Here is a 26,824-nt window from a genome sequence, read left to right as displayed (position 1 = left end):
TCTTAATTTGTCCTAGTGTTTCTTATTTGTTGGTTCTCTGATTAATACGTAATTGTTTTGTTGTTTATTTATTTTACTGTTTTAAAGTAATAATGTATCAAAAATAAATTATCAACGTGACAGTATAAGCTTAAAAAATGAAACTTTATTGAAATAAAATATCAAATGTTTACACTAAAAGTTTAGTTAAAAATTTTCTATAGTTAGTATACTTGCGTCAAAACAAATGTTGTTGGTTATAAATGTCAAAATATAATTTGTTTAGTCAGGGATCAGCAAACTGCGGTTATTTAGCTACAAAAACAACTATTGCAGTAAAACTAATCAAAAGGTTTTTATAATATTATAGCTGTTTTTCATACAGATTAAATAATAAAGTTGTCAAAAACTATTGTAATAAAATTTTAAAGTCTTAAGTTAATATAATGAAGATCTTTAACAATTTTTCATTAACTGAATTTTGAAAATTGTAAAAAAAATTAAAAGTCGTAAGTTCTTTCAAAATACTGATTCACGATGCTTGTATTGATTTGTGACGTTTCTAACCTACTTTTTGTGTTTTCAGTCCTTACGATTGTTTTTAATAGTATTTCTTATTATATTGCAACACTTATATGTAAAACTTTAAATTTATATTTATTAGTTTTATAACGTACCTTGAAACTCGTGACATTAATTTTGTATAATTTGATGTAAATGATAGTTCAAAATAAAAGCTTTATTTTTGAGGTTTTATCACCCCATGTCTATAATTTGGTGTTTATGTTTAGAATACTGTTTTTAGTGTTTCACAGTTTTTTATGCAATTAAAAATTTAAAGCACGTATAACTACTTAGTAAAGTTGTTGGTAGAATATAAAACTACTTTTTTCTGTGTGTTAAGCAATTTTGGAACCACTTACATAGATAAAACCGCTGTAGATACGTTTTTAGAATTGTCTACATTAATATAAAATTAAAAACTACTTATGAACAACTCTTTTTACAAATTTATTTAATAAAAGTTTTTAGCTAGACATTTAATGTAATTGTTATAGTTTATTTAGTAAGTTCATCGGTTTCCTTAATTTAGCGGTAGTTCAAAAACTATATAAAACTAGCTTTAAACAAAAAAAATTTATCATTTGTGTAAACCTATTTTAAGAAAAAAAAATAATAATTATTGAAAAAACCAAAAAAAAATATTTTTGATAAATTATGTTTATAATTAAAAGCTCTAATTCTTGATTTAATTTAATCCTTTAATAAAATGCGTATAGCTAAATATGAAATTTATTATATAAAATTTGAAAATGTTACACAATTTTTTAGTAGAAGTTAATTTTTTGCTTTTAAGAAATAATTTACTAAATATTTTAACAAAAGTAAAATATTTAATTAATCATAACAGCTTGAAATATATTGCTAAAATTAAAAACAACAAAAAAACTTCTAACGAATTTTTAAATTGTTACTAATTAAATGCTCTTTATTTAATACTGGTCGTATTTTTCAATAAAAACTAACTAAAATGTTATGAAAAAGCGTTTCTTTAGTGTATAAGTTCGATACCATCTTCAGTTACAAACATAAAATTGCTGTTTTTTATTTGCATTTAAATTTAATCAAATTTTTATACAGGTTACAACGTAAAGCTTTTAGTTTTTTAGCTCGTTGCAAATATACAGTTCGATTGCAGAATATATTTCTTGCTTTTTTGATTGCTCACGCGTACAGTTTCGATTATTTTTACATCAAATGTACTTTCTAAAAACACGCAGCAAATTTATACTAGTCAGCATCGCATTCAGAGCTTTGATCAATTAACTTTAAGAAATTCTTAAACTAAACTCCTTTTATATCGTCTCTAAGTCACCGTTTTGAAATTTTTTTGTAACACTTTTACACGAAAAGTAGTAAATATTGCCTACTAAATACAACTAATACTTTCATGATTAAAAGTTTATTCTTAAATATATGTTTGAAATAAAATAAACAACTTTTAAATTAATACACAAGTTCAATACAGACTTTCATGCGCTGAATAACTGTTTATTGCTATGTATACAAGCACTGCGTATGAGTGCAATTAATGACATCTTCAAACAATATGTTGTTCTATCAAACATGTGAGTGTGTGGAATATTGTGTGTGATTTGTTGATTGTTGCTGTTGACGTATTTTATAATGTTGAAAACTGTTTGAAAGTGTGTACATTATCTAACGGAAACTGATTAAGTAGATATAAGTTTTTATAATACTTTTATTTAGCGTTGTTTTTACGCGAACGAAATTCTTGAAAAAAGAACAGTCATGAAAGTTTACCTTGTAAACCAATTTCTTTGATTTTTGTAATGCAATCTAGTTTTTATGTGACAACATCATGTGACTTATTTTTCAATAAATTTGTTAAAAAAGGAAGTAAAAAAGCAGTGAAAACCAAAAAAATATTAAAATTTTTGTACAATATTAAATATATTTTAAGCTCTCATTTTCAAACATTTTACTGCTAATTAAATATTTTATGCTTATACCAAATACTTTTATACATAACATTTTTATACTGTTAAATGAATAAAAAGTTGAGATTAATTTTAAATATGAGTTTTTTGCTTATTAAACAGTGTTATTGTTCATTGTTTTCACAAATATTCTTCTTCACCTGTGGCTGTATTTAAATTTTATAACATATGGTAGTTTGACAGTTAAGATAAAAAAAGGCTGTTTTAAAACCAGTCATTGATAATAAATCCATATAGAAGGACATTTTCAGAACATGTACGTATTTTTAAGTCAAAATCTAAAGTTTAAATATTTAAAAATTCTTCTTCATTTTACATTAACTTTAAATTTTATTTCCATCAATTCAAAATTAAATCAATTCAAAACAACAGGACTTGTACTGGACAAGCCTACGTAACAACTTAGGTCACTACACTCTTGCAATGGTCGGCCATGAGGCGGAAAATGTACAAAATTCCGCTAAATCGATGGTTAGAACAGTTTTTAATTTTTTATCACAAAATATTTATAGCTCTGATAAATCTATAGTGATTTCACTTATTTTAAAAAAAGTATTTTGATGTACATTGTTGATAGTAACATGTTTTTATTGCACAAATTACTTATGTTTTCTAATTTTTTTTTCAAATATTTTTTTTTGAGTTGAATATAATATGATAAACTCACAATAGTTTTGTTAGTTTTAAAAAATAGCTTATATCCGTACATTTATATACACTTTTATTTTTTCAAAGAACCTACAGTAGCAAATTTGTCATCTTTTCTAGTGTGTTGCAAAACTTTTATATGTTCGCGGTAAATCAAATTAGAAAATACTGATAAAAATTAAAAGTAAGTAAACAACACATTTTAATAAGAGACTTATATCACACCATCTTTTGTATGTACAGCGATATGTATTTTCAAAATTAAAACAATAGTCTTGACTGTGCGAATATTATTTAAAGATAATGTACCTGAGCACTAAATTGGTGTTTTGGAAAGTTAAAATAATAAAATACTCATAATCTGGTTGATTAACTCTACAAATCGTTCAACTGTGCAAAGTTACTCAAGCTCGTTTAGTTTTTGAAGAATATAGTTTTGTTGAATAATTTGAGAGTTTTTCCGTCATAAAAACTAGTCGTAAATACTAAACATACGAAATTTAAAACTCATAATTATGTACTAACATATTAAAAAGCTTTTTCAAGCTTGAACAAATATTTCTATGTGTAAAAGTTTATGCTTTATAGTTAAAACTCAATTATTTTTTACTTGAGATTGCGACTCAAAAAAACATTTTCTGTTTTTTAAAACAAAATTTTCATGAGGCTAAACCTAAGGCATACAATTAACATTTTTGTAAGCCTATTATGTCTAAGCTGTTTATTGGGTATCAAGTATACAACAACGTCGTGACAATACGCAGACTATGAAATAATTGCATTCAAAATATTACGTTTTGCTTACTTATTTAAATTAAAGTGGTCTTTACAAAAAAGTAAAGATTATAGTTTTTTTGCTTTATAAATTTGTTCAAAAGCTAATTTGCGCGCCAAAACTTACTGTGACTTCCTTTGCATCAGCGTACTGGCCTTATTTTAATTGTTATCCTTTTCTTTGCAGTTTTTAGAACTTTTGAATAAAAGCGTATAAAAAGCTTTCAACACTAGAAAAACTTAATTTCATTTGCCATGAAATATTTGAAAATACTTTATATATACCTAAAAAGCCTATTTCAAATATTAACAAAGGAATAATTCTTTTCAGTATAAGGTTTAAAAAATGTGGTTAGATAAAAATGTATTAAGTTTTATTACCATTCAAAAATTTTATAAACTAACTTAAACCCTAAAAATTAAATTATAATTTTATTACACAATATGTTTTTCTAATTTTCTTTGATGAAATCTTGCGGCCTCTCATTTGTTTATGAAGTTTAACGTGGATATTATACGCATTTTAAGGTGTGAATACTTCAACTGTTTTTACTCTTTATACTTCAAAGTAGTTCAGTATAAATAAAATCTTTATTCAATTCAGTCGAAAAAGTCTAAAAATTTGTTTAAACTGTATTTAGGTTATATATATTCAAATAAATAAAACCTTAAAAAAAAATTCTTAATGTCTTATTGTAAAACACTTTTTGTATATAAAAAGTTTGCATTGGATTTTTTGCAAGCTTGATATAAGGGTACATAAAACTAACTATTACATAGTAAAATTTATTTTGGTTTGAAGTTAACGTGTCTAAAGTAAAACATTTTGTAGTTTTAAATTTAAATTTCCGATTTTGTAAGATTTTGATAGGTGAAAAGTTATAGGATTCACTTAAACTTTATATTTTCTTATTAGATATGTTGTATAATTGATTAACTTTACGGCATCATCTATCCCAGAGAACGGCAGCCTTTTATAGGTAACGGGCCAATTCTTATAGAAAAGTTTGCTCGCTTGTCGCATTGTATAGCAAAAAGTTTTCTGCAAACCACAATCATTTGTAATGTTTTCAATAATCAGTGAAAAGGTACTTTTTTAAGCCAGAAATTTTTAAATATATTTAATAATAAAACACTAGTAATAACTTACTATCAAACTAAAAGCCCAATTAAAAGCTATTATTTTTTGTTTTTAAAAAGAATCTTTACAGCTGAGAAGTACATGGCGGCCCCATTTTTTCGCTTTGCATTTTTTTGTTTTCTAAGTGATAAAAATAGTATTAAACTGTCATATCTAAACTACATTGAAGTTTAGTAATTGAAAGAATAAAACATTCGAATTTATTTCCTATTTATTTAAAGTTATATTGCATTAAGTACTTTATTCTTATTGTTTTTTTTTTTTTATGTTATAAAAGTCATGTTTTTAACATTTAATGTTTATAATGTTTCATTTAAGTTTGTTGCTGTTCTGTTACTCTTGTATCTTTTCAAAAGGTTTACCATGTGTTTAATTGATGAAAAGTTTTCAAATTTGTATAATCTCTAATTTCTAAATAAACTCTTTAAAAAATTATATAATTGTACTTTAAACACCTGACTACTTTTTTAGCTTGAAATAGTATTTGTATTTTTTTGTAAAGTTTTTATTTAGGTCAAATAGTGTCAATTAGTTTGAATTGCAAAGTTAATAAAATTTTAAATGTTTTTGAACTTGCTCCCAGTTTGTAAGTTATAAATATTATTTATACTTAATATTTTTTAAATATGTCAAAAGTATATATTTAAAATTTAATTGTATGTTTTGTTAAGAATCACCATTTATATGTGCAAAATTAGATAAAAAACATAAGATTAGATAAATTTTAAGTTACATGTATTATTTTTTTGTATATTGTTTTATCTTAACTTAGACTCTAATAAATTGTTTATTATTAGCTTGCAGGAAAGTTTAGAACTAAAATAATAAATTAAAATTAAGTATAGACAAAAGACATTTATTTTATATTACTAAGTATGTTTACATTTTTAAGATTGTAATTGTATTTTTTAAAAATACACAAAGCCTTTTTTTTCTCGATGCTTAGTTTGTTTGAACTTATCATTTAATTAAAAGATAAAACTGGTTAAGCTTTCTTACATTTTGTTAATTTTTTTTAATACCAAACAAACACGAAAACGACTTTTGAACAAGTTCACCAAATTTAGAGTTCTGCTGTTCACAACATTTCGGAGATGTTAAAAGAGAAAATTGCAAGTGTCGTGTTTACACTGTAGCAGCTATATATAACAGCTGATTAAATGGGATTAGCATGTTGGCTAGATCTTAACTGGTAAAACATTTGTGTAAAGGAAGTTGTTAGTAGGAAACTTATGGCATAAAAAAAATTTTTGCTACCATCTATCATGTTTTGTCATTACTTCAAGATTTTAATCAAGTTGTTACGAAATTCTTAATTATTTTTATTTATTAGTTGTACTTATTTAAAATAACTTATACTCATTAACTAATAACAAGGGATATTAAACTTATAAATTATGATTTTTTAAATTCTATCAACTATATACAAAAACAAAGGTAAAACTTGAGTTTTAAATTTATTTTAAAAAGTTTTCAAACTGCACAATTTGTCCAAATAAAAACTAAGGCGTTTGTTTTTAAAATCTCTACATATCAAAAAATATTTTAGAAATTAAGTTTATGTTTTTTAACTCAAGCATAAAAAAGTTAGTATAAAGCATGATTAGACGGAACATAACTTATTTACAACTAGTTATTGCCTAGACTTGGCTATTAAAAGAAAAAAAACAAGAAAAAATCACAATAATCATAAGGAACTACATTATCTAAAATTCGCAGCAATCCACAGTATTTTTCTACATATCTTTAAGTTTTAACCTCAATCTTTTATCCTTCAAGTTTTAGCATTTAAGTATTCAAAATTCAATTTTAATTCACAAAAATGTACACAATTAGTAAGTGTACACCAGGGGCGTCGCGTGGGGTGAAGCATTGGATCAGATGCTCCACCTCAAAAAATTAAAAACTTATTATAATTTTATAAAACTGTTTAATCTTTCAAATAAAATCTTTTTACAATCGATTTGTTGTAATTTCATTATTTAAAATTTGCAAAATTAGTTCTAAAACATACACAATTAAGGGTTTTTTCAAGCACTTGTAAATTTTCCTAGTAAAAATATCACGCGTCGCCACTGGTTCACGTACACTTACAAAAATAAAGTCGACAGTTTACAGAAGGACGAATAATCTCACAACACAAAAAGTTTTCTCTCGAGCACAAAACGCGTTTCATCGCACACAAACACGTAGCAGCAAACTCCATCTCGTCCCCTTTCGCACTTGACAACTGATCGCGAATCTCCTCACAACTGTATCGTCTCGTCCTCGGTCTCCGTCTGCACGCTGCAGTGGTTCTTCAGCGTGGAGTGGTGCCCGCTGTCCACGCTGTCCGCCTTGGACAAGCAAAACTTCCGACTCTCCCTCTTTGGTGCGCAAGCGGAAAACCCTTTCAGACCCAAGTAGCTTGAAAGCACGTTTTCGTCTGCGAACTCGACTTTTGATTGGCTGATGACGTGACGCTGGTTGCTTTTCTCATTTTGCGGTACGGCGTCAGTGGTGGATGCGTTTCCCACTGACCAGTCGAGCGAAATGGACGATGACGTCGATCTAACGTCATTTCTGCACTCGACGTTGCAAATGCTGTTGTTCTGCTGCGGGTCGTTTTGGCAGCTTGCGTTTGTTTCAGTCCCGGTTCCCCTCCCGCTGCTGCTGAAACTGTCTTGCTGCGCAATTTGACCGCTCTGTGGTGAAAGTTTTGTGTTAAAGTTTGATAGGAAGTAGTTAGTGTATCTTTAAAAGGTTAAAAAATGTACTAGTTATCTGTAAGCTTTTTCTAAATAAATTTTTTTAAAATTTATAATTTTTAATGCATCATTTATACTTAATGTATGAAAAATACTATCAATAAGAAAAAGTGTTGAAGTATAACTGATTCTAATAGCGTTAAAAACTTTATTATATTGAAAAACAGTATTTGTATAAAAACATTCACTTATATATTTTAAATGCTATTTTTTTTAAACGTCATATTTTTGATTAAGAAAATAAAAACGACCATAATCTTCTAAATTGCTAGTTTAAGGTTTAATTGTGCTAAAATTTAAAGTGTTATTACAACAATAAAACAGAAACTACCTTTGCTTGTCTTGCATTGCTCTCACGACCGATCCTGATGCTTGACACGTTGAAGTTGTGAAAATTGATGCACTTCACTTGCGGCAAGGTGACTCGCCTGCCCACGTTTCCCTGCTCTGCCTCATCGCTCTCGTTGCTGCCCGTCATCGAGGGCGGCGTCGGAGGCTCGAAGTTCAAGTAGGAAGGCGAGTGGCAGCTTAGTTGGGTGATCACGTTCCGCTCGTGCGATTGGCTCGTTGCAACCACGTGACCCCGGTTTTCCTCCACCACCCTCCTTGGCGTGTCGGGAGTTTGCATTTGCGACGCGCGGCTCTGGTTGAGGCTGAGGTCGAGCGGCTCGAACGTCTGCTCCCTCGGGTTCATCTGCGCCTTGTTCCTGTTGCTCCGCCTGCTCGTCCTCAGCCTCGGCCTGCTCCTCGACCGCTTGCTGTATATCAGCACGGTGGTGATGATGCCCACCAGGCACCCGAGCACGAAACCCCCCGCTATCATGGCGATGTAGGTCGTCCGCATCCCGTCCACCGAGCTTCCTACCGGCAGATCGGCGTTTTCTGTTTCGATGGTGGGAAAGTACCGGGGTTTCGGGGTTGACGGAAAAAACTGTTGGCCCTCCGGAAAATCAAATCCCGGGCAGGTCCTTTCTTTCAGGCACTTGAAAAGGTTGATCGGGGTGCTGGGGTTGAAGGTGGTGGGCTGCTCTGTTGGCGACGGTTGAGCGGTGGTTTCGATCTGTCCGCTTCCTTCTAGTTCTCCATTACTCATTACTTTTTGTTCCAAGTAAGGTGTGATTTTTCATAACTAGTTGCTTGAAATTTGAGTTTTTCGAGCTGTACTTGGTAAAGTGAATTTTTAAGAAAAAAAAGCTGGAATAATTATAGCATTTTAAGTATTGTAAAATTACTAATATGTTATGAGCTTACGAAAACATCATTGGTATTTTTTTATTTAATTTAATTAAAGGTAATGAAAATCATTGCAGTTTGAAAAAAAAAAAAATTATTTTCTGAAACTGTATCACTATTTTCACTGTATGTTAAAAATTTCTCAACTGACTAAAAATTGTCTAAGATAGGAATTTATTTTTTTACCTTCCAAACTAAAACGAACAACTGTATAACTAATAAAAAAAATTTTTAACAAAAATAAAAATCTTCATTTGAAAAATCAGTTGTTCTTTGTATCTAACTTGTAAGTGTAGAAAAATTTCCTTTTTTAGGTTTTCAATGCGTAAGGTTTAAAATTTCGTGTATACGTTACGCACGAGCTAACCTCAAAAGCCATTTTTAATACAAGTGTAAAAATGAGTGATCGAATTAGTTTAGTGCTTTATGTTTAGACTTTGCTTTTATCCCTTAACTTTATTTACGTACAAAAAGACAAAACAACTAATGAAATACTTTTAAAGATTTTACAAATATTAAGTTTTTAGCTTACTTATATTATTATTTTTAAAATTTGTATTTGTAATAGTTTTAATTAAGTTGTAAGATACGGACTTTTAATTTTTTAACAATTTTTAACGCTTTTTTTAATTAAAGAACATCTTATTGATTAGAATAATTTTATTGCTAAATCATTTGTTTGATGTTTTTTATAAACTATTTTTATTGAAAAAATTTTCGTTTAAAGACTGTTTGACCAATAAATTTGTAGTTAAGAGATCTATACCATATGTTTAGGTGCTACATTATTAATCTTTCTGACGTAATTTACCTCAATCACTATGATCTTAGTTGATTCGAGAATTAACTGAATTTGAAAAAAATAAAACGCTTTACTTTTTTTTTAAGATAAAAGTTTTCTTACTTTGACCTTTTTTAATACCCTTAAAGCTTTAATAATTTTTAAGAATAACGTAGATTGCGTTGCAGATTAAGAAAATTTAGCAACAATTCTATGACATCAATATTTTTTTTTATGTTAAAACAAAGTTGGTTCTATGAGCTACAGCTGTAAACTTTCTTTTCAAATAACAAAAAATTCTTCGTAACTTCAACACTTTTTGTTTTTGAGTAGCAAATTTCTTAACATCTGCATTCCAGCTTCTAAGTACGCTTGTCTACAGTTTTTCACAATAAAATTCAAGTGACATAAAAGCTAGCAATATCAAAATATGTGCCAGCATTTCAATCAAAACCGCATTCAAATCAACAAATACATTCGCATGTAAAAACACCAAGTTTTCTGCAATAATTTTTCAGCTTATGTAAGACTTTAATTTTGCCATTGCCTTCTTAAATGTTTAGACGTTTTACAGTGAAGCACATCGTTGTTATAATTGAGTATAATTTGTTTTTGTGTATATATATAATTTATTAAATTTAAATAAGTACATTATAATGTGTTTCAAACAATTAAAACAAATTTTTATATTTAGTTTGTATAACAGTTTTAGAAATAAGCTCACATTATTGTATAAATAGCGGTTAATTTTTATAAATATGTGGTTAAATTACACCTCAACAATTTAAAAAATTATTTTAACAACTTTAAATTTTATAATGTCGTGTTTAATAAAATTATAGCTGCTAATAAAATTTATAAAGATTATATATTTATAACCAATTAAAATATTTTCTTTGTTTTTTGAGAATGCTAATTACTTATATCTGCTACATTATTAAACTTTTACAAATTAAGTTCAACAATAAACAACTAAAAAATAAGTTTTGAAAGAAAATACCTTAAAATAATCAAAAAAAAAATATATATATATTGTCATTACTTAGCTTTAATAAATTTTAGATTTATTATTCATATAGTTTGTACAGCTTGTTTTCTAATCAGTATATTATATCAAGAACACTATGTATTAAGCATATATTAAATTTTGATTTAAATAAGTTTTTATTTGGAAGCTCTAGAAATAAAGTTAATAGAATCTCAAACAGCTTCTCAATAAAGCCCCAAGCGCTGCAGCTGAGGCCACGCTTGAAAAGCTTTACAGAATGTTTACAAACATGTTTCTTTTAATGTCTGTGCATCTTAATATATACTGATCAATTCATCTCAATCGCTACAATAACCTCATTAACGTAAACGCGCGTGAAGTTGAATTGAAGCTCAGCGTTTTGCTCTTTGAATGTCTAAGCTCCGATGTTTATTTTTTCATTTTACGGAATTTAGTTGGTTTGCAATAAATGTCGCTTTTTGTTGAACAGCTTTAGATGATCAAAAAACCGGCCAGGCATTACGAATGCTGCAAGGTACAGAAGAACAGTCGTTGCCGATCAAACTTACAAATCGCAAGCCGTCTGAACTGAAGCATAAATATTTATTTATCATTCTCTTCATTAAGCATCATCCTTATAGAGAGGCCGCCGCTCGCTTTTTCCATTTTCAATCACTGCGCCGTGCAGCTGTTGACATCCTCAGTATATTTATTGGAAGTTTTAAAGTCTGCTTTTTTGCTCGCGTGCTGCCCAAATCCTCTGATATCGACCATAAGGCAGCTCACTACAGCTTTGCAGCCTTATGATCGGCTCTTATCTGCGCGTAACACCTTATCTTAATATTTTGCATGTGCGAACCGTACTGATAGATGTTTGTGTTAATTTTTAAAGTTCGTACCATTTTTGGCTGTGCATTAGTTTTTGTTGCGTGTTGTGTTAGTGAGTTATACCTTTTTATTAAAACCATTATTCAACAATTGTGATTTGAAAATTTTTTTTTGGCTTCAATGAAGTTATGAAAAATTACCATAAATGAGAAAATCACCATAAACAAAAATGATGAATTTTTTGTTTGACTTAGCCTATTCATGTGTATTTTAACAAAAATTATTAATATCAATAGTATTAATTAGTACTTAAACTGTTGTTAAATACTACATTAGAAATTATTCAAGAGTCAATTTTCAAGCACTTTATGTAAACAAAGTTTTTAGTTTTACTTCTTATTAGCTGGTAGGACGTGTAAAAACAAGAATACTGTTTTAAAAGCTTAATAGTATGTCAATGAGATTAGTTCATTTTGAATATCATAACAAGTTAAGTCGGACAAAATAGGAACATGTTTTTGTTTATTATAAATAATAAATTTAATTGCTTTCTTTTTCTAAATGGTTTGATTGATTTCTGCTTGTTTCATTTTCTCGCATCCATGTTCGTTTAACTTGATTACACGAAATTGTTTACTTAATTGTTGCTCTACTTTCTGTCCAATATAACAATAAGTATACTAATTTTATCGAATTTAATTAGAAATAGTAATTATATAGTTATAGGTAAGCTCAAAAAACTAGTTCATATTTATGTTTTAAAATAAGTAAGCAGTATACCTTTAATTTGAACAAAAAAAAAAAAAATAACAAAAACATAGTTTTCAACATAAATTTGTAACTAATTTATAATCACTATTTTAAACCACCTTCAAAAGCATCAATAATTTAACACATATCGTAGTTCTGACTAAAATACTACACTTCACTTGGGAGAAAGGTATGTAAAAGTTCATTTGCTTGTTAGTTTAGTAAATTTTTTTATTGTATTTTTCTATTGATAGAAATAAGTTTTTATTAGATACAAATTTTTATAAGTTTATGTAACATATTAAGAACCTATTCTTCAACAAGTAGTTAGAAAAACTTATTGAAAATTGAAACCAGCTATAATGTTTATTTTGTTGTTATTTTTACTTAACACTTTAGTTTAAGAAATTTATAGTAACATTTATTTGATATTTGATCTAAATAAAATTTCAGTTTTTTTCTTTATATTTCTTTTACTATAGTTTACTATAAGTTTATATTTAAAAAAACTTACTACGAAAGTACTCAAATGAATTTAAGAAGAAATGTAATGTGTTTTGTTATATTTTTTTAAAAACGGTACAATGTATTTAACAAAAGTTGAATTACTTGTTGAAAAATAAACTGTTTAAAATTTTTAATAAAGACGACAATTAATGGTTCGATATTGGTGTAATATTTTTTTTATGGAAAAATAACATATTTTCGTCAAAATTACCTATTCAACACAACTAAGACTTTTTAGTATTGATGGTACTACTTACTGAAAAGAAATAGCTTAGAACACATAAAACTGCATAAAAAAGTTCAAAAATATAAATGTTTACCTCGTTTCTAAGTTCTACTCGATTTAAAAATAGTAAGCTGCAAACAATTTTAAAAAGTGTACATAGCTGTGACTCCCAACCAAGCTTAATTGTAGCAACTGCGACTGAATTTTATTGATTGCCAATAAAGTTCACAAACGAGAGAATGCCGGTGCAGAAAAAATAAAAACCTCTCTCGTTTCCGTGGGGCTTAATTTTTGAGTGCTTCGTAGCTTCGTGCAAACTTTGTCTGACTTAAAATTTGACGCTCACTTGCCTGGCATGCGTATTATATTAGCGGCTTGTTTTGTTAATTACAATATCGAAAGCTCAATGTGTGTAGGCTGTGTAATAGTTTCACCCCCGTTTGCCCTTTTATATTGATTTTAGTTAGCAGAGTCGGCGTCTTAATAGATAAGCCGGCGGTCTTGATTCTCATTTACACATGGTGGGATGAACCAAAAATAATTTTTTTTTATAAATCAGCGAAGAGGATTCTGCTAATCCTTTTTAAAATTTGTTTTAAACTAAAGCAATATTTTAAAGAAAACAAAAAGTTCGTAAAAAGAGGTTTTTTCACAGATAGTTTATATTTCAAAGTTCGTTTTTTTTTAGCTTAAAAGCCGATTGTTAATGTACATTTAGTATAATTTCATCAATAATCAATATGTACAAACAATTTACTTATTTTTGCCTTATTCTAACACATTATTCAGGTCGAATGGATGTGTGACGACATCGCAAAGAAAATGACCGACGATTTGAACAACCCTTTCAATTTTAAAAACCTTAAAGTTTTTCCCGAGTTGAAGAGAATTGTACAAACGCCGCAACCGAAAGTAATGCATTTTTTCATCTAATGAAACACTGCCTTTTATCATAGTTGATCTGTATAAAAAAATATACTTATTTCGACTAGTAGTTTACTCACATCTAGGTTTTCAAAAACTGAATTCAGTAAAAATAATTGAAACTAAAGAAACTAAAAAAACACATGTTTTCTAGTGCATCATCGCAACGATGAACGACCTGGAATCTGGTTTCGCTCGTCAGTTGTTCTCGCAATGGGGGACGGACCCGCGCAACTACGTCATACTGACCTGCCGAGCGGCAAAGGGCACGCTTGCCAGCCAGCTTATTGAAAACCCCAACATGCCTCACGTCACCCTTAAAGTACGGTTTTGTTTTTAATTAGTTGCTAGGGTTTTAATTACCAGTATTATCTGGTAATTCAATCTTTTTACTGCGTATCAATGAAAATTACATTGCAGCTGTTAAGTAAATTGATACCAACATAGTAATTATGTGTTATGAGCTTTTTTAAGTTTTTATAAAATATTTTTTATATAAACATTTTTTTTAAGTATCGATTTTGTTTAAGCAAAATTTTTAGTTTAAGTAATAGTTAATTTTATTAAAAATAAGGTAAATACTGCAACAGAGTTATAAAAACTAGTTGAAACCTAAAACTGATAAACATAATATAAACTTTTTAGAGTTTCAATTTGAAATAGTTTTTAAGATTATTTGGTATTGTTTTATTTATTGGACGCGTTTTTTCATTTTATCCTTACGTAAAATATAGCCTTGAAACTTTTAACGTAAATTTTGCTGATAATACAAAAACTTTAAGTATTTTCGAAAATAAAATAATTTTTGTTTTATTTAAATATATTAGTTATATAAAATTTCACTTTTTTGTATTTTTTTTTGATTTTATACTTTTCAGCCAAAAATTCCACGTAGATTTTAGTAGTTGTTTAATTAAGCGTTATTGTACAAATAAGCACATGTTTAATAGCTATGTTTTGAAAATTTGTTTTTTATTAACTACAAATAGTTATAACATTTATACTTATATATTTTTTTTAGTTTAATTATAATAATTATAGATGCGTAGATATAATCTTAAACAAAACATAATTTAATTAATTAATTAATCATAGTTAACAAAAAGTTTAAATTATTTACGATATTCAACAAAATATTGATGTAGTTTGGGTAACACAAAATGTTTGTTGCAATATTTAGAAAAAAAATAATAAATTGCTAGATATTTCTGTATTAAGCACTAGCATGTAAAAGTTGATAATTTAAATCTTCAGTATTCCAGTGTAAATATAACATCGTTCTAAAACAAATAGTATTTTTTTTCTACACCAAAATGCACCTAGTAATATTTATATAAATATTAAGCATCGTTGAATGATAATTTTGTTAGATGTCACGGCACGAGCCCCTAGATGGAGAAGATCTTGAAAACTATCTTCGAGAAGCAGCGCTTAAAACAACTAAAAACCGTAAAAAGTGAGTATATATGTTTTTATTACATGAATTTTAGTGTTTTAACTTTTATTTGATAAGTAAACTATTGGAATAAGTTTTTAAAAGTTTGAATTTTCTTGTTATTTAATTTTTACAAACAATTTTTTTTACTACGTGAAAAATAACTTTATTAGTTTGCCAAAGTCTTTAAAACTCTTGTAGTTTTTTTTGTCTTTTTTTATATTAAGATTAATTTTAAGGTACGGCTAAAATGAACTTTAATAATTACTTACATATGGCATTTTTTAGTAGTTATACATTTCTTCTTTTATTAGGTTTTTTTTCAGCTATTGTTTTACCATTATAGTTTTAACAATTAGACCTTTGGGTATAATTTTTTTTTCTAAATAATTTTTTTTTTTAATTATAGTTCCTCAATTTTTTTTTAAGAAATTGAGTTTAAGATAAATAAGCATTGGTTTTTCCATTTATAACAGTACACAAAGAGATTTCATCAAAATTTTATTCAACACAAACAAAAAAATAGAAATAAATTTTATGTCCACACTCACCAGTGTTTAACTCTTGGTATTAATTGCTGTAATAAAATTAAGTAAAAAGCTATAAAATTCCTTTAAAAAATAAATTAAAAGGAAAGTTAAGTAATAGTATAAATAAAGCACACATATAATTATTGTAAATTCAACGAAGTAATCAAATTGGTGGAATAGTCAAATTTATTTTGCCTGCAGAGTCCAGGTTCTTTTAGAAATTTGCATCAAAGCATAATTTTTAAAAACGCTTATTAATTTCATGCATTAAAAATAGTACAGTGTGACGTGTTATTGCAAACGTTATTTGCATGTATTTTCATCAATACAGGGAGGAGCTGTATTCGGATAGCGACGATTCGGATGAGGAAAACGAACCTGAAAGAGCTGGTTACTCCATTGAACAGGTAGTTTTTGAGATAAACCACTGTCTTTTATAAAAGTCAAACTTTAGTTTTTGTTACTTTTTTAAAAGCGATAGTGTTTTGAATATGTTTACCTACTGCCTAAATTAAACTTTAAATCTAATTTAAATGATGAAAGTTTTGATTTAAGTGTAAATTAATGATGGTTTTATATTTTATAACTCAGTAAGAAAAAATATAGATTGAAAGGTTTTTGATCTAAAAAGTATAAATTTCTATAATTACTCTGATTTTTAAACACTGGCTCTTTAAAAGAATATATAATGTCGAAAAAAATAATATAACTTTATAAATAAATGTTTTAGTATCCATTATAGCTTAATTTTATTTACAAAAAATATATATCAAGTTTTAATTTTCAATTTGTTAAAATTATCAAACATCCTGTTTTAATCTTTCTGATATAAAATTTAGTATACATATATATATATATATATATATATTGAGAAGACTATAATTTAAAATGGGAAACACTCTGCAGAACCAAAACAAAACCGAAAAACAATAAAACATGCCATTTATGTTGCTTGGAAAAGTACGAGATTGAAAAAATTAAAAAAGAATTATCATTAAATAATAGAAAAGAAAGGCAGCAAACCTGCCTCCATAATCAAAACATGTATTTTAAAAGAACAGAAACCACTAAATATAAACAAAAAATAAAATAAAAAATAAAATAAATAACAACAAAATAAATCCAAAAACAAGATCAAACAAAGCAAAAATAAGTTGACTTGTACATAAGTTGTTTTTTAAAATAGGCTAATTAAAATTATTCAATTTTAGTTGTAACGTCTCAATGTGTTTTTTGTGTGATTCTTTAAAAAAAAATTTTGTTCTTTATTTCGTTCTTAGGATATGCACAAAGCATTGAAACTAAGTAAACGATTTGAAAATTAGTTGTTTTTTATATTATAAATATATATATTTTTATCTAATTATATAAATAACTATAATTTATACAGCTGTTTCACACATGAAATGTAAAATTTCATGAGCTCCTCAGTAAGCTACAGTTTATTATAATAGTACACAGAAATTTAGGTTTTGAAAATTTTTATGTTAATTGTGACGTAGTAAATATTAGATAAATATTAGATAAATATTTAGCTCCAATTTAATTTGTCGAGCACTATCAACCAGAACTTTTTATAAAACCTTTAATATATATGTATATATATATATATAAAAAGGTTTATTTAAAGATGTAAAACTCAAAGGACTCGAGTTTCGTGCCTATTCATCAGCTTCAAAACAAGTTTAAAATAAAGCACAAAACAAAATAAAAAATGAAAGTTAAAAATTTAGCATAAATAGATTATGACGTAATTTTGGAACTATTAAAAATCATGCAAAACGGCTTGTGCAAAAATTAATTTACCAATCGACAATAAACTGGTAAAAATTTATAAAACTTCAGTGAGTAACTATATATTAGGACAGATAATTGAAAGAGATAAAGATAGAATTAAAATATAAATTGAAGATTATTTTACGATGAAATTAAAACTTGTTAAACTTTAAAAGCGATTTTTTTATATGTCTACAAGACGATACAAACTCGCTTCTTTTATTTAGGCATCTCTTTTTGGGAAGTTGTCAAAACATGTTTACATAAATATCATGTTGTACTTACATAATAATTTTATAACATTTTTATTTGCACTCAAAGTTTACATACTTTTTCATGTAAGTCTATCAGATTAGTTGTTTACTATATTACGTAATAATAGTTTGTTTGTAAACATTAGTTTTTCTGAATTCACAATGTTAAGTAGGGCAAGAGCTATTTGTGCAAATTTCCTCATGATTTTTCAAAAACTTTTCTATAAAAGAACACTTTACAATGATTTAATACATCCAAATTAGTCGAAATACCAAGCCAATAAATAGTTCATGTAACAAGTATTTAACTGCAGGCTACTGTTTACAATAACCCACAAAAAAAAAAAAAAAAAAATAAGTTTAGTTTAGTTTAAACAAAAATATATTTAAATAGTTTGTTACTATGGCTATGAAAACTCAATGAGTGATACAAAAACTTAATAGTTAATTAAATATAGATATATAATACTCTTTTTCAAATAACTATAGCTTTTATTTAACCTTGATTACTGTTTAAACCTGAAAAATTAATTACAATTATTGCTATAAAGCATACGTTTAATTAATGTTTAATTTACAAACAGTTTTTTTAAAGCTCATTATAATTGAGTTGGTCAGAAAATTTAATTTTTGTCCAGCTAAACTCGTTTAGTTTCTTGTTAGCATGATTTTTTACAGTCCTACTAAATGACACATTTTCAGCCTCCGCCAAAGAAGAAACCGAAGACGAGTTTTTTCAAGCAGCCGAAAAAGTTGGCGATGATGTTTTCGTACCAACCGAAAGTTTTGCAGTGGGACGCGTACGGCGAAGCTGTCAGGTTTATCACATCTGCATAACGTTTTTTAATGTGGTTCTAGATGGAAATAATAATGAATAAAAAATAGTTTTTAACTTGAACTGATGCAAAAATGTTTTTAATGTTTTACGTATGAAGTAGTAATTTTTGGAAAATTAGTTTTTGTTAAACTTAGGTCTTGTAATAACTTCAGTAAAAAAATATCAAATGCATTTAAAAGCAGTCACTTTAAAAGTATACTAGTACCCTTGACATTTAAGTAAGTGTTGGTCTTAAAATTTGTATATTTAAAAGTTTACAATATTTTGAAGTTGTAAATCTTACCAACAGACCTGAAGACTTTGCCACTATGAATGAACCAATCAAAGATGCTGAAGAAAATGATGAACTCAATGATGTGAAAGAAGAAGTAGAAAGTAAGAAAATATTTACTTTTACTTGATTGAAACTTGGTCAAAAGTACATGATTGAAGCTCATTTACTTAATCCTACTTTTTTAGAACTTTTTGTCTTAAGCTTAATTTAAAATATGTTTTGTTATAAAACTGTGTTGAATTCTGATTTTTTAATCAAATATATGATACTTTTTAAAACAATTAAGTTTTTTTAAGTATTTTCTTTTAAGCTTAAGTTTTTAAAGTTTGATTACTACTATAAAATTTGCTGTAAAGTACAATTTTCTTTCAATAGTTAGTTCAATTATACATTTAAATTTATTAGCTTATGACTTTGACGTAAATTAAGTATAAATTTCATTGGTTAGTCAGATACAATCTATATAAACAGACTAAACATTTTAGGAACAGATAGGAAAAAAAGATGTGGTTCCATTACTAATCCAACTACTTATATAAACATTTAAAGATTAAGTTACATAAGAAAAATAATTTCAATTTAAATATACTTAAGCTAGGATAAGATCTTATCTGTACGATTGTTTGAATTATAATACGTATTTTCCATAAAAATAATTTATTTTTTATGAGGTCAAACTTTTTCTGTGCATAATCAAGTTTCATTATAAAAAAAAGTGTATTGCATTCACTTGTAAATGAATTTGCTCGAAAATTTATTAAATTTTACTTAAAACTTCCATTAAAACTCTAAACTGCTGCAAAATAACTTCAGCTTTTTCAACAGAGTCCGAAGTCAAGCCGCAAACGCCGAAGGAGGAAATTCCTTTCAAGCAGATAGAGGAGACGGTGGAGCTCGACATCAAGTGCCGCGTTACTTACATCGACTTCGAAGGCAGGAGCAACGGCGACTCGATACTGCAGATCGTCAAGCAGATGAACCCCAGGGAGGTTGGTTGGAGTTGTTCGTTAGTGCGCATCAACAGCAATAGTTGTTGCGTCAAATTGCAAGTGCTAATTGTTGCTTTAAAAGTTTACCGGTTGGTTATACAAAGTAATATTTTAATAGAAACTACAGTTTCGTGCTTAGTTTTAAAAACCATTAAGTTCTAATATAAATACATTCTTTTTTTTTAATAAATTAAAGGGTGTGATTGTAAAAAACAGTTTGTTTAAAAAAAATATTTTTATATCACTAATTCTGATCACCATTTTTCATGAAGTTATTTGTATTGCAGCTATTTGAAATTTAATTGGTTTATTGAAAACGAATGCGAACAACAACACAGGTGATATTGGTGCGTGGAAGCGAGCACTCAACCGACGAGTATGCGTTCAACATAAAAGCAACGTTGGGTGGAAGCACTCCTGTTGCAGTGCACAGACCGAAAGTTAACGATGTGGTCGACACCACCAAACATCGACACATTTATCAGGTATTCAAATTTAAAAATGTTTAAATGTAAGCTATTTGTTTTTTTAGGGATGTGATTAAACCTGACTCTTTATTTTTAAAAATGTTTTAAGTTCAGTAAAAAATGTTTAGGTTCGAATGACAGATCATCTGATGAACTCGCTGAAGTTTTCGAAAGTCAAAGATTTCGAAATTGCCTGGGTGGACGCGAAAGTCGACTACTTGGGAAAAATGAGGGACAAGGGAGAAGTTATGACTGAAAAAGAAGTTTGAATTGTTTTCAATATTTTTATAAATACGTGTAATTGTTAGATCTAGGCTATTGTTTTTTTAGGTCGGCTTAAATTGATGAAGTTACTAAATTATTGCTTGCTATACCGTAGCATACTTAAAATAAGAGGTCGGAAAACCACGACCGGTAAGCAAAAACAAGCCCGCGATTATGTTTCAGAACAAACTTAAACAAAAATGAACTTGACTCTTTTATGAACGAAACAACTTAAACTTATATTGTTATATTGCATATATCACTAATAATAAAATTGATAGTAAACAGAGGAGCTTTTATAATGATTAATATAATTTTTCTCTTGAAAGTTTTTTAAATTAAGTATAGATATTAGATCAGTTCTGCCATGGACATTGTCGATTTATTATTATTGTTTAAAAATGATCACAGATAGAAGATGCTTCCCATCAGGATTCTTCTGCAGCTAAAATAAGAAGTTACAGCAGTCAAGATGATTTTGAAGAAGATCAGCCCAATCCAGTTGAGAAAAAACGTACGGAAATTTTGTTAACATTATTTTCTAAACAAATACTTTATTTAAAAAAAATTATAATAATAAAAGTAAACTACTTTTTACTAAGTATGTTTAGTTTTTCGTGTTTAGCATGTCAATTATACAAGTTTCTTTGACTAGTTTAAATAAATAAACGTTCAGAAAATCATGCAATAATAGGTTTGAATTAAAGTTTTTTTTGTTGTTTAACTTTTAATATTTCGTACTTGTATTCGAAAGTAACAAAACAATATACATGTGTCTTGCAGCATCGCACTTATCAATAGCAGATGATTTCGACTACACGAGCGCAATTCCCTCTCTTTATCCATTACCAGTTGATGAGGTTTCTATTTGCAATTGTTTTAAATTATTTTGATTATAAATTGTGTTATATCTTTATGTTCATATCTACTAAACTGCAATGCTGTTTATAGTTTATTTTAAATTAACCTATTTTGTTTGAAATGATGTTTTAGTTGTATGCATTTTTAAGTAGCCTTGTATATCAGATTCATATCAAACATTAACGTTTTTCGATTATTTAGCCTGTATAATGTTAATGTATTTTACAAACAGGTACCGAAACACAAAACGTGCTACGTAAACGAGGTGAAGATATCGGACTTCAGAAACGTTCTTTTGAAACAAGGTATAAAGGCGGAGTTCGACAGTGGCGTTCTTGTTTGCAATGGAATTATTGCCATTAAAAAAGTCAGTGTATGAAAGTATAGCTTTCTTCAACATTTAATGAAGTAAAATTATATTTCATCAAAAACTTTTATATACCATGTTATGAAAATATAGATAAGTTACTTGAATGTTTTTTTTACAATTTTTTTTTTGAAAAAAAGTAGAAAAATTAGTTGATAAAGATTATAGTAGTTAATAAAATTATACATTTTTATTTTATGTAGTCGATAAAAATCAAACTGTACAGTAGTAAATGTTTGTCAAATAACAATCAATGGAAACTTCATAACCTCTAATGAGAAAAATTGAAAAATGTCTTAGAAAAATCTTAAACTTGTAGATTTTTATATCATAACAAGTGGTGTTTATTGTTACTAGAGTTAGTTTTTTATTCAGTATAAAGTAAGTTAGGCTTTTATGCTAAAGTGAGTTTTTAAGTTCATAATTTTTTTGTTATGTATAACGCTTTATTTTTTTTCAGAATGAACTTCGTCTGAATTTAGAAGGACCTCTATGTGAAGACTATTTTAAAATTAAAGACTTGCTGTACAAACAATTTGCTGTCGTTTGAAAAATTGTTATTGTAAAATTTATGTTTCTGTGTAGTTGAATTTTTATTAGCAAAAAAAACTTTAATGTTTATTTTCATCTTGATTTTGTTTTTTTTTTATAGAATTCTTTAAATTTTAGTAATAATTTTTTTAAAGAAGCCTCTAAGATGGTACTTGGTTTTTTATTAAATTTAAAGAATTTTGATTGTCTTACTATACTCTTTTTTTTTTACAATAACTTCTAAGGTTTTTTCAATTAAGTTTGATATTTTGTGCTAAAGGATGTAAATAATATCACCAACTTATTTTAAGGTACCTGGAATAAGTAAATTTTTCATACATTTAAGATTTAAATGTTTAGTATTTTTACTGAAGGTTGTTACATGCGGTAGGTTATAATAAATTTTGCATCGTAATTTATAATAAAAAGGCAAGAGTTATGCACTGCGATTTTTCATACTAGTTTACTGAAGATCAACTTATAAGTTTTTAAATAATACGACTATGTTCCATATAGTTATAGTTTTTACTAAAGAGCTTATTCTATTTAATATTTCATAAGCTATATTTCTAAAGCGACAATAGTAAATTGTGAATATGTAGCACCTGATTATGAGTTTTGTTTAGCTGGAAACAAATTAACTTTTGAATATTCAGAGAGAAGTTGACCTTTAACTTTCATAATATGAACAATTTTACCTACAGTGATAAAATTTTTAGTTTAACTTTTTTTTTGTATTTTTATATTCCGTAATAATATTTAGAGTTGAAAAGCTTGTTATATCATATATAAAGTATTATAAAAAAATTTATTAAGTATGAGAGATTTTTTGATATTTTACAACTAGATTTACGATTATTATGAAAAATTATTTAGTTCTACGTTATGTCATTAAGTTTTTTATTCATACTAACTTTTAAATGAAAAGTAAGTAAAAAAGTTCACACAGGAGCATAAAATTACATATTTAGTTTTTGTATAAGGTATTTATGCGATCAAACATGTTTATATAAATAATCAATTATTTTTTTATTTCAAGACTGTATGCAGCAATACAAAAGTCTAAAACGATAAGTAAAGAAAAAAAAAACAATTAGTTTAGGAATATAATTTTTTATACTAAATTGAATAGCTTATGTGTGAACTTAAATTCGTATAAAGTGGTTAAGGCTTATATTGTTACCACTATAAGCTTTTTTATAATAATATTTAATAAAAATATAATGTTTGTAAAAGAACACCTAAAAAGCATATTCTAACAGTTGTAAAGGATTTAACAAAAATAAATCGGCAATATTAGTCTTAATTAGCCAGTTGTACTTATGAATACACAGTGGTTGTATTTTAATCTATGCCTTTTGTTTTTTAAGTTTCAAAATCTTCTAACTACGCATCAATTAAGAACAATATCCAGATGTGTTTTATCATGCATGTCTCAGTTAATGAGTTTTCACATTAATACTTGTTTGTTTTAACTTAATAAAGTCCTGCTTGTTTTGCGATACTCTCATAACCAATCTAGCACTTAGTACTTTTGATTCCAAAAAAATATGAATCCTTTTTTTATTGTAATCTGTATTTTTACCTAAACCGTTAAAATCCTTACAGAGATAATATTGGTATACGTTCATAATAGAAATTAAAATAATAGTTATTGCCGAATAAGTTAGTTAAACATAATAAACTTTAGATTTCAAAGACATAAATATATTTAAAGCAAAGTTGTTAGTTTCAAGTTGATATAAAGTTCAATTTCTACATGTTTTTTAAAACCTATAAATATGTATTTTAGTCCTACAAAGGCAGTCTTAAGATTTCAAGTTTATGACCTTTTGAAATTTTTCTTAATTTGTGGTTTCTAAATTATATGCGTAAAATTTTATTAAGCATCTTTCTCATTTAAAACTATAAAAGTATACACTCAATGAACTTTACTTTTTTTACTAGAAAACCAGAAAGATTTAAAAACGTCATTGGTGTTATACTTTTAGTAAAAAATGAAAGTAAACGATAAAGAAGTTGTAGTTCCAATTTATAGCTAAACAAAACTTATGTACTTAAAACTTGTTTGAATAAAAACTATGCTATCATTTATTTTTAGAATACTGTACCAGCCTTTTTTTCCAAGTTAAGATTCGGTCGGATCGGAAATTGAAACAAAAAATCCGGTGAGTCACTAGTGATTGCCGTTAGTATTAATGTAAGCCAATATTTCGAAAATAAAACCATAAATTATGATATTCTAGTAGTTTTCCGCGTAATTGATTATTATTCCAATTTTTTATTGTAGTTTTTGCTATAAAATGGAAAGACCCAAGCAATATTAATTTCATGGACAAGATATTAAGTGTCCATAGTAGGGGATGACTGATAACCGAAACGTTTTTTTTTACACTAAGTCCTTAGACCAAACTTTTTGAACGCTTCTTTTTTCGTTAAATAAACAACAGTTTAAAAATAAAAATCCGGATTCGGCCCGATTTTTTAATGATACAAATCCTAATGTTTAGATATGGTAAAATAGTAGAACAACATCAAACAACTTCATAGTTTATTTAATTTAAAAATTCTATAGAAGCTAGCATTTTTTTATAGTATACAACTTGTGGTTTTAAACAAGCTTTAGTATTTAAACATACTTTTTATTTCTTTTTTTTTTCCTTAAAAAAGTAGTTTTGTCTATTAGAAAAATATAATATGAACAATAAACATATGTAAAGTCTATTCTTTTGTCGTTTAGTTTGGAAAAAAAGAGTTGATTTAAAGAAAATTAATATAGATAGTGAGAGTACTAGAAGTAAAATACAGAAGTTAATTTTCAAATAAGATGACAGTAAAATCAAAGTTTTTTGTTTTTTTATGTACTGAAGGATGATTTAGGAGTACAAATTTTGTAATATAAAACTTTTAACTAGTTATTATTACAAAATATAAAGTAAACTTTGTGTTTGATTTTATAAAATTTGAAAATAAATATTGCTCAAATTACTGTAAAGTTATAACTTTCAGTATAAAATGTTTTTATTAATACATACGTTATAATTTATTAAATATTATTCTGAAACATTTTTGGTAAATTTAAAATTATTTTTTTAATATTCGTTTGTAAAAATAGACAAATTAAAGCTTAATTTCAGCAAAAAACCGCTTCAACCAAATTAGACAATTTAAAATAGTTTTTGTTAGTGTTATTGACAGTTGTTCTGGACAAGACGTTAAAAGGTATCCAAGTGGTGTACGACTCGATAACCAAAAGGTTCTTCGTGCACTAGGTCCTAGGACTAATTATTTTGAGCTATTTTTTGTCGTTCAATAAACAATAATAATAATATTGTTTTTTTGATATAGACAGAAATGAAATTTTAGAAAGATTTTTTTCACATCGGAAAATAAATTGTTCTTCTTATTTAAAAGGTTGAGAGATTGTAAATAACTAAAATAAACTTACATAAAATCTAAATATTAAATTTTGTATCCATTTTTTTCCAATTAAGCTCAGTGAAAAATTAACATACGATATACTAGGTATAGTTTGACTTTAAATTGTCGTATATCGTTAGTCGGAAACTAGAGAAATATTGTCCACTTTTAGAATATTTAAAACTACTATACATATTTTATTTAATTTTGTTCTACCTTCAGAATATTTTACAGTTTATTCTTCTGAAAGAAGTCCAAAATGCGAATGATATCAACAAAGCTTGTTAATGTCATATAATTTTTACCAACGCAAATTAATAATACATAAACGTAAATGTTTACAATTTTTACAATTAGTTACAAAATAAACGTAAGTAGACCTAGTAAAGTTTTTTTTTTTGATATGTATAACAATCTTGTTACATTACTAATAAATTTATTCACTTGATAGTCGCTAACTTGTTATCTAATGTATGAAAGATTACTGAACATCACTAAAAATTTAAGTCGTTGGTGGTGAAAATGTCAACAAGAAGCAAAATGATAAAGACTCAATAAATTTTTAATAATGAATGTTTTATTTTTGAGGTACTTCAAATAATATTATAACTAACTAAGTTTTATGTCTAGATAAGTTTTCTAATAAAAGTAATTTAAGAAATTGATTAAATTATTGGCCTTAAGTGTGCTAACTTCTTGTCCAGTATTAATACTTTTAAATTAAGCTAGCTAACAACATTTATAAAAGTAGTTTTGTAGTTTGTACAGTT

At 26.9% G+C, this 26,824-nt stretch overlaps 2 protein-coding genes across 2 annotated transcripts in view; one reads left to right on the top strand and one right to left on the bottom strand.

Annotated features, from left to right (window-relative positions):
- Positions 1–22,947, top strand: part of LOC145835026 (cleavage and polyadenylation specificity factor subunit 2-like) — a 31,256-nt gene extending 8,309 nt beyond the window's left edge. The window contains exons 8-21 of the mRNA XM_082942556.1: positions 2,874–2,972; positions 13,914–14,036; positions 14,203–14,370; positions 15,419–15,504; positions 16,345–16,420; positions 18,746–18,861; positions 19,171–19,256; positions 19,981–20,144; positions 20,483–20,629; positions 20,740–20,874; positions 21,287–21,389; positions 21,659–21,735; positions 21,969–22,103; positions 22,564–22,947. Coding sequence (XP_082798682.1) covers positions 2,874–2,972; positions 13,914–14,036; positions 14,203–14,370; positions 15,419–15,504; positions 16,345–16,420; positions 18,746–18,861; positions 19,171–19,256; positions 19,981–20,144; positions 20,483–20,629; positions 20,740–20,874; positions 21,287–21,389; positions 21,659–21,735; positions 21,969–22,103; positions 22,564–22,653 — 1,605 coding nt within the window. The 3' untranslated portion in view covers positions 22,654–22,947. The remainder of the gene's footprint in view (positions 1–2,873; positions 2,973–13,913; positions 14,037–14,202; positions 14,371–15,418; positions 15,505–16,344; positions 16,421–18,745; positions 18,862–19,170; positions 19,257–19,980; positions 20,145–20,482; positions 20,630–20,739; positions 20,875–21,286; positions 21,390–21,658; positions 21,736–21,968; positions 22,104–22,563) is intronic.
- LOC145835027 (uncharacterized) lies at positions 6,509–9,001 on the bottom strand. The gene is made up of 2 exons (XM_082942557.1): positions 8,143–9,001; positions 6,509–7,748 (listed from the first exon to the last, which is right to left on the bottom strand). Exons 1-2 carry the CDS (start codon positions 8,902–8,904, stop codon positions 7,311–7,313), a joined length of 1,200 nt encoding a protein of 399 aa, XP_082798683.1. The 5' UTR covers positions 8,905–9,001; the 3' UTR covers positions 6,509–7,310.
- Positions 22,948–26,824: the final 3,877 nt, after the last annotated feature.

The sequence above is a fragment of the Thalia democratica genome, chromosome 4 (genome assembly GCF_965202585.1).
Source record: "Thalia democratica chromosome 4, ktThaDemo2.hap1.1, whole genome shotgun sequence".
In the NCBI taxonomy this organism is placed as follows: domain Eukaryota; kingdom Metazoa; phylum Chordata; class Thaliacea; order Salpida; family Salpidae; genus Thalia; species Thalia democratica.
This window is presented reverse-complemented; position numbering and strand designations above follow the sequence as displayed.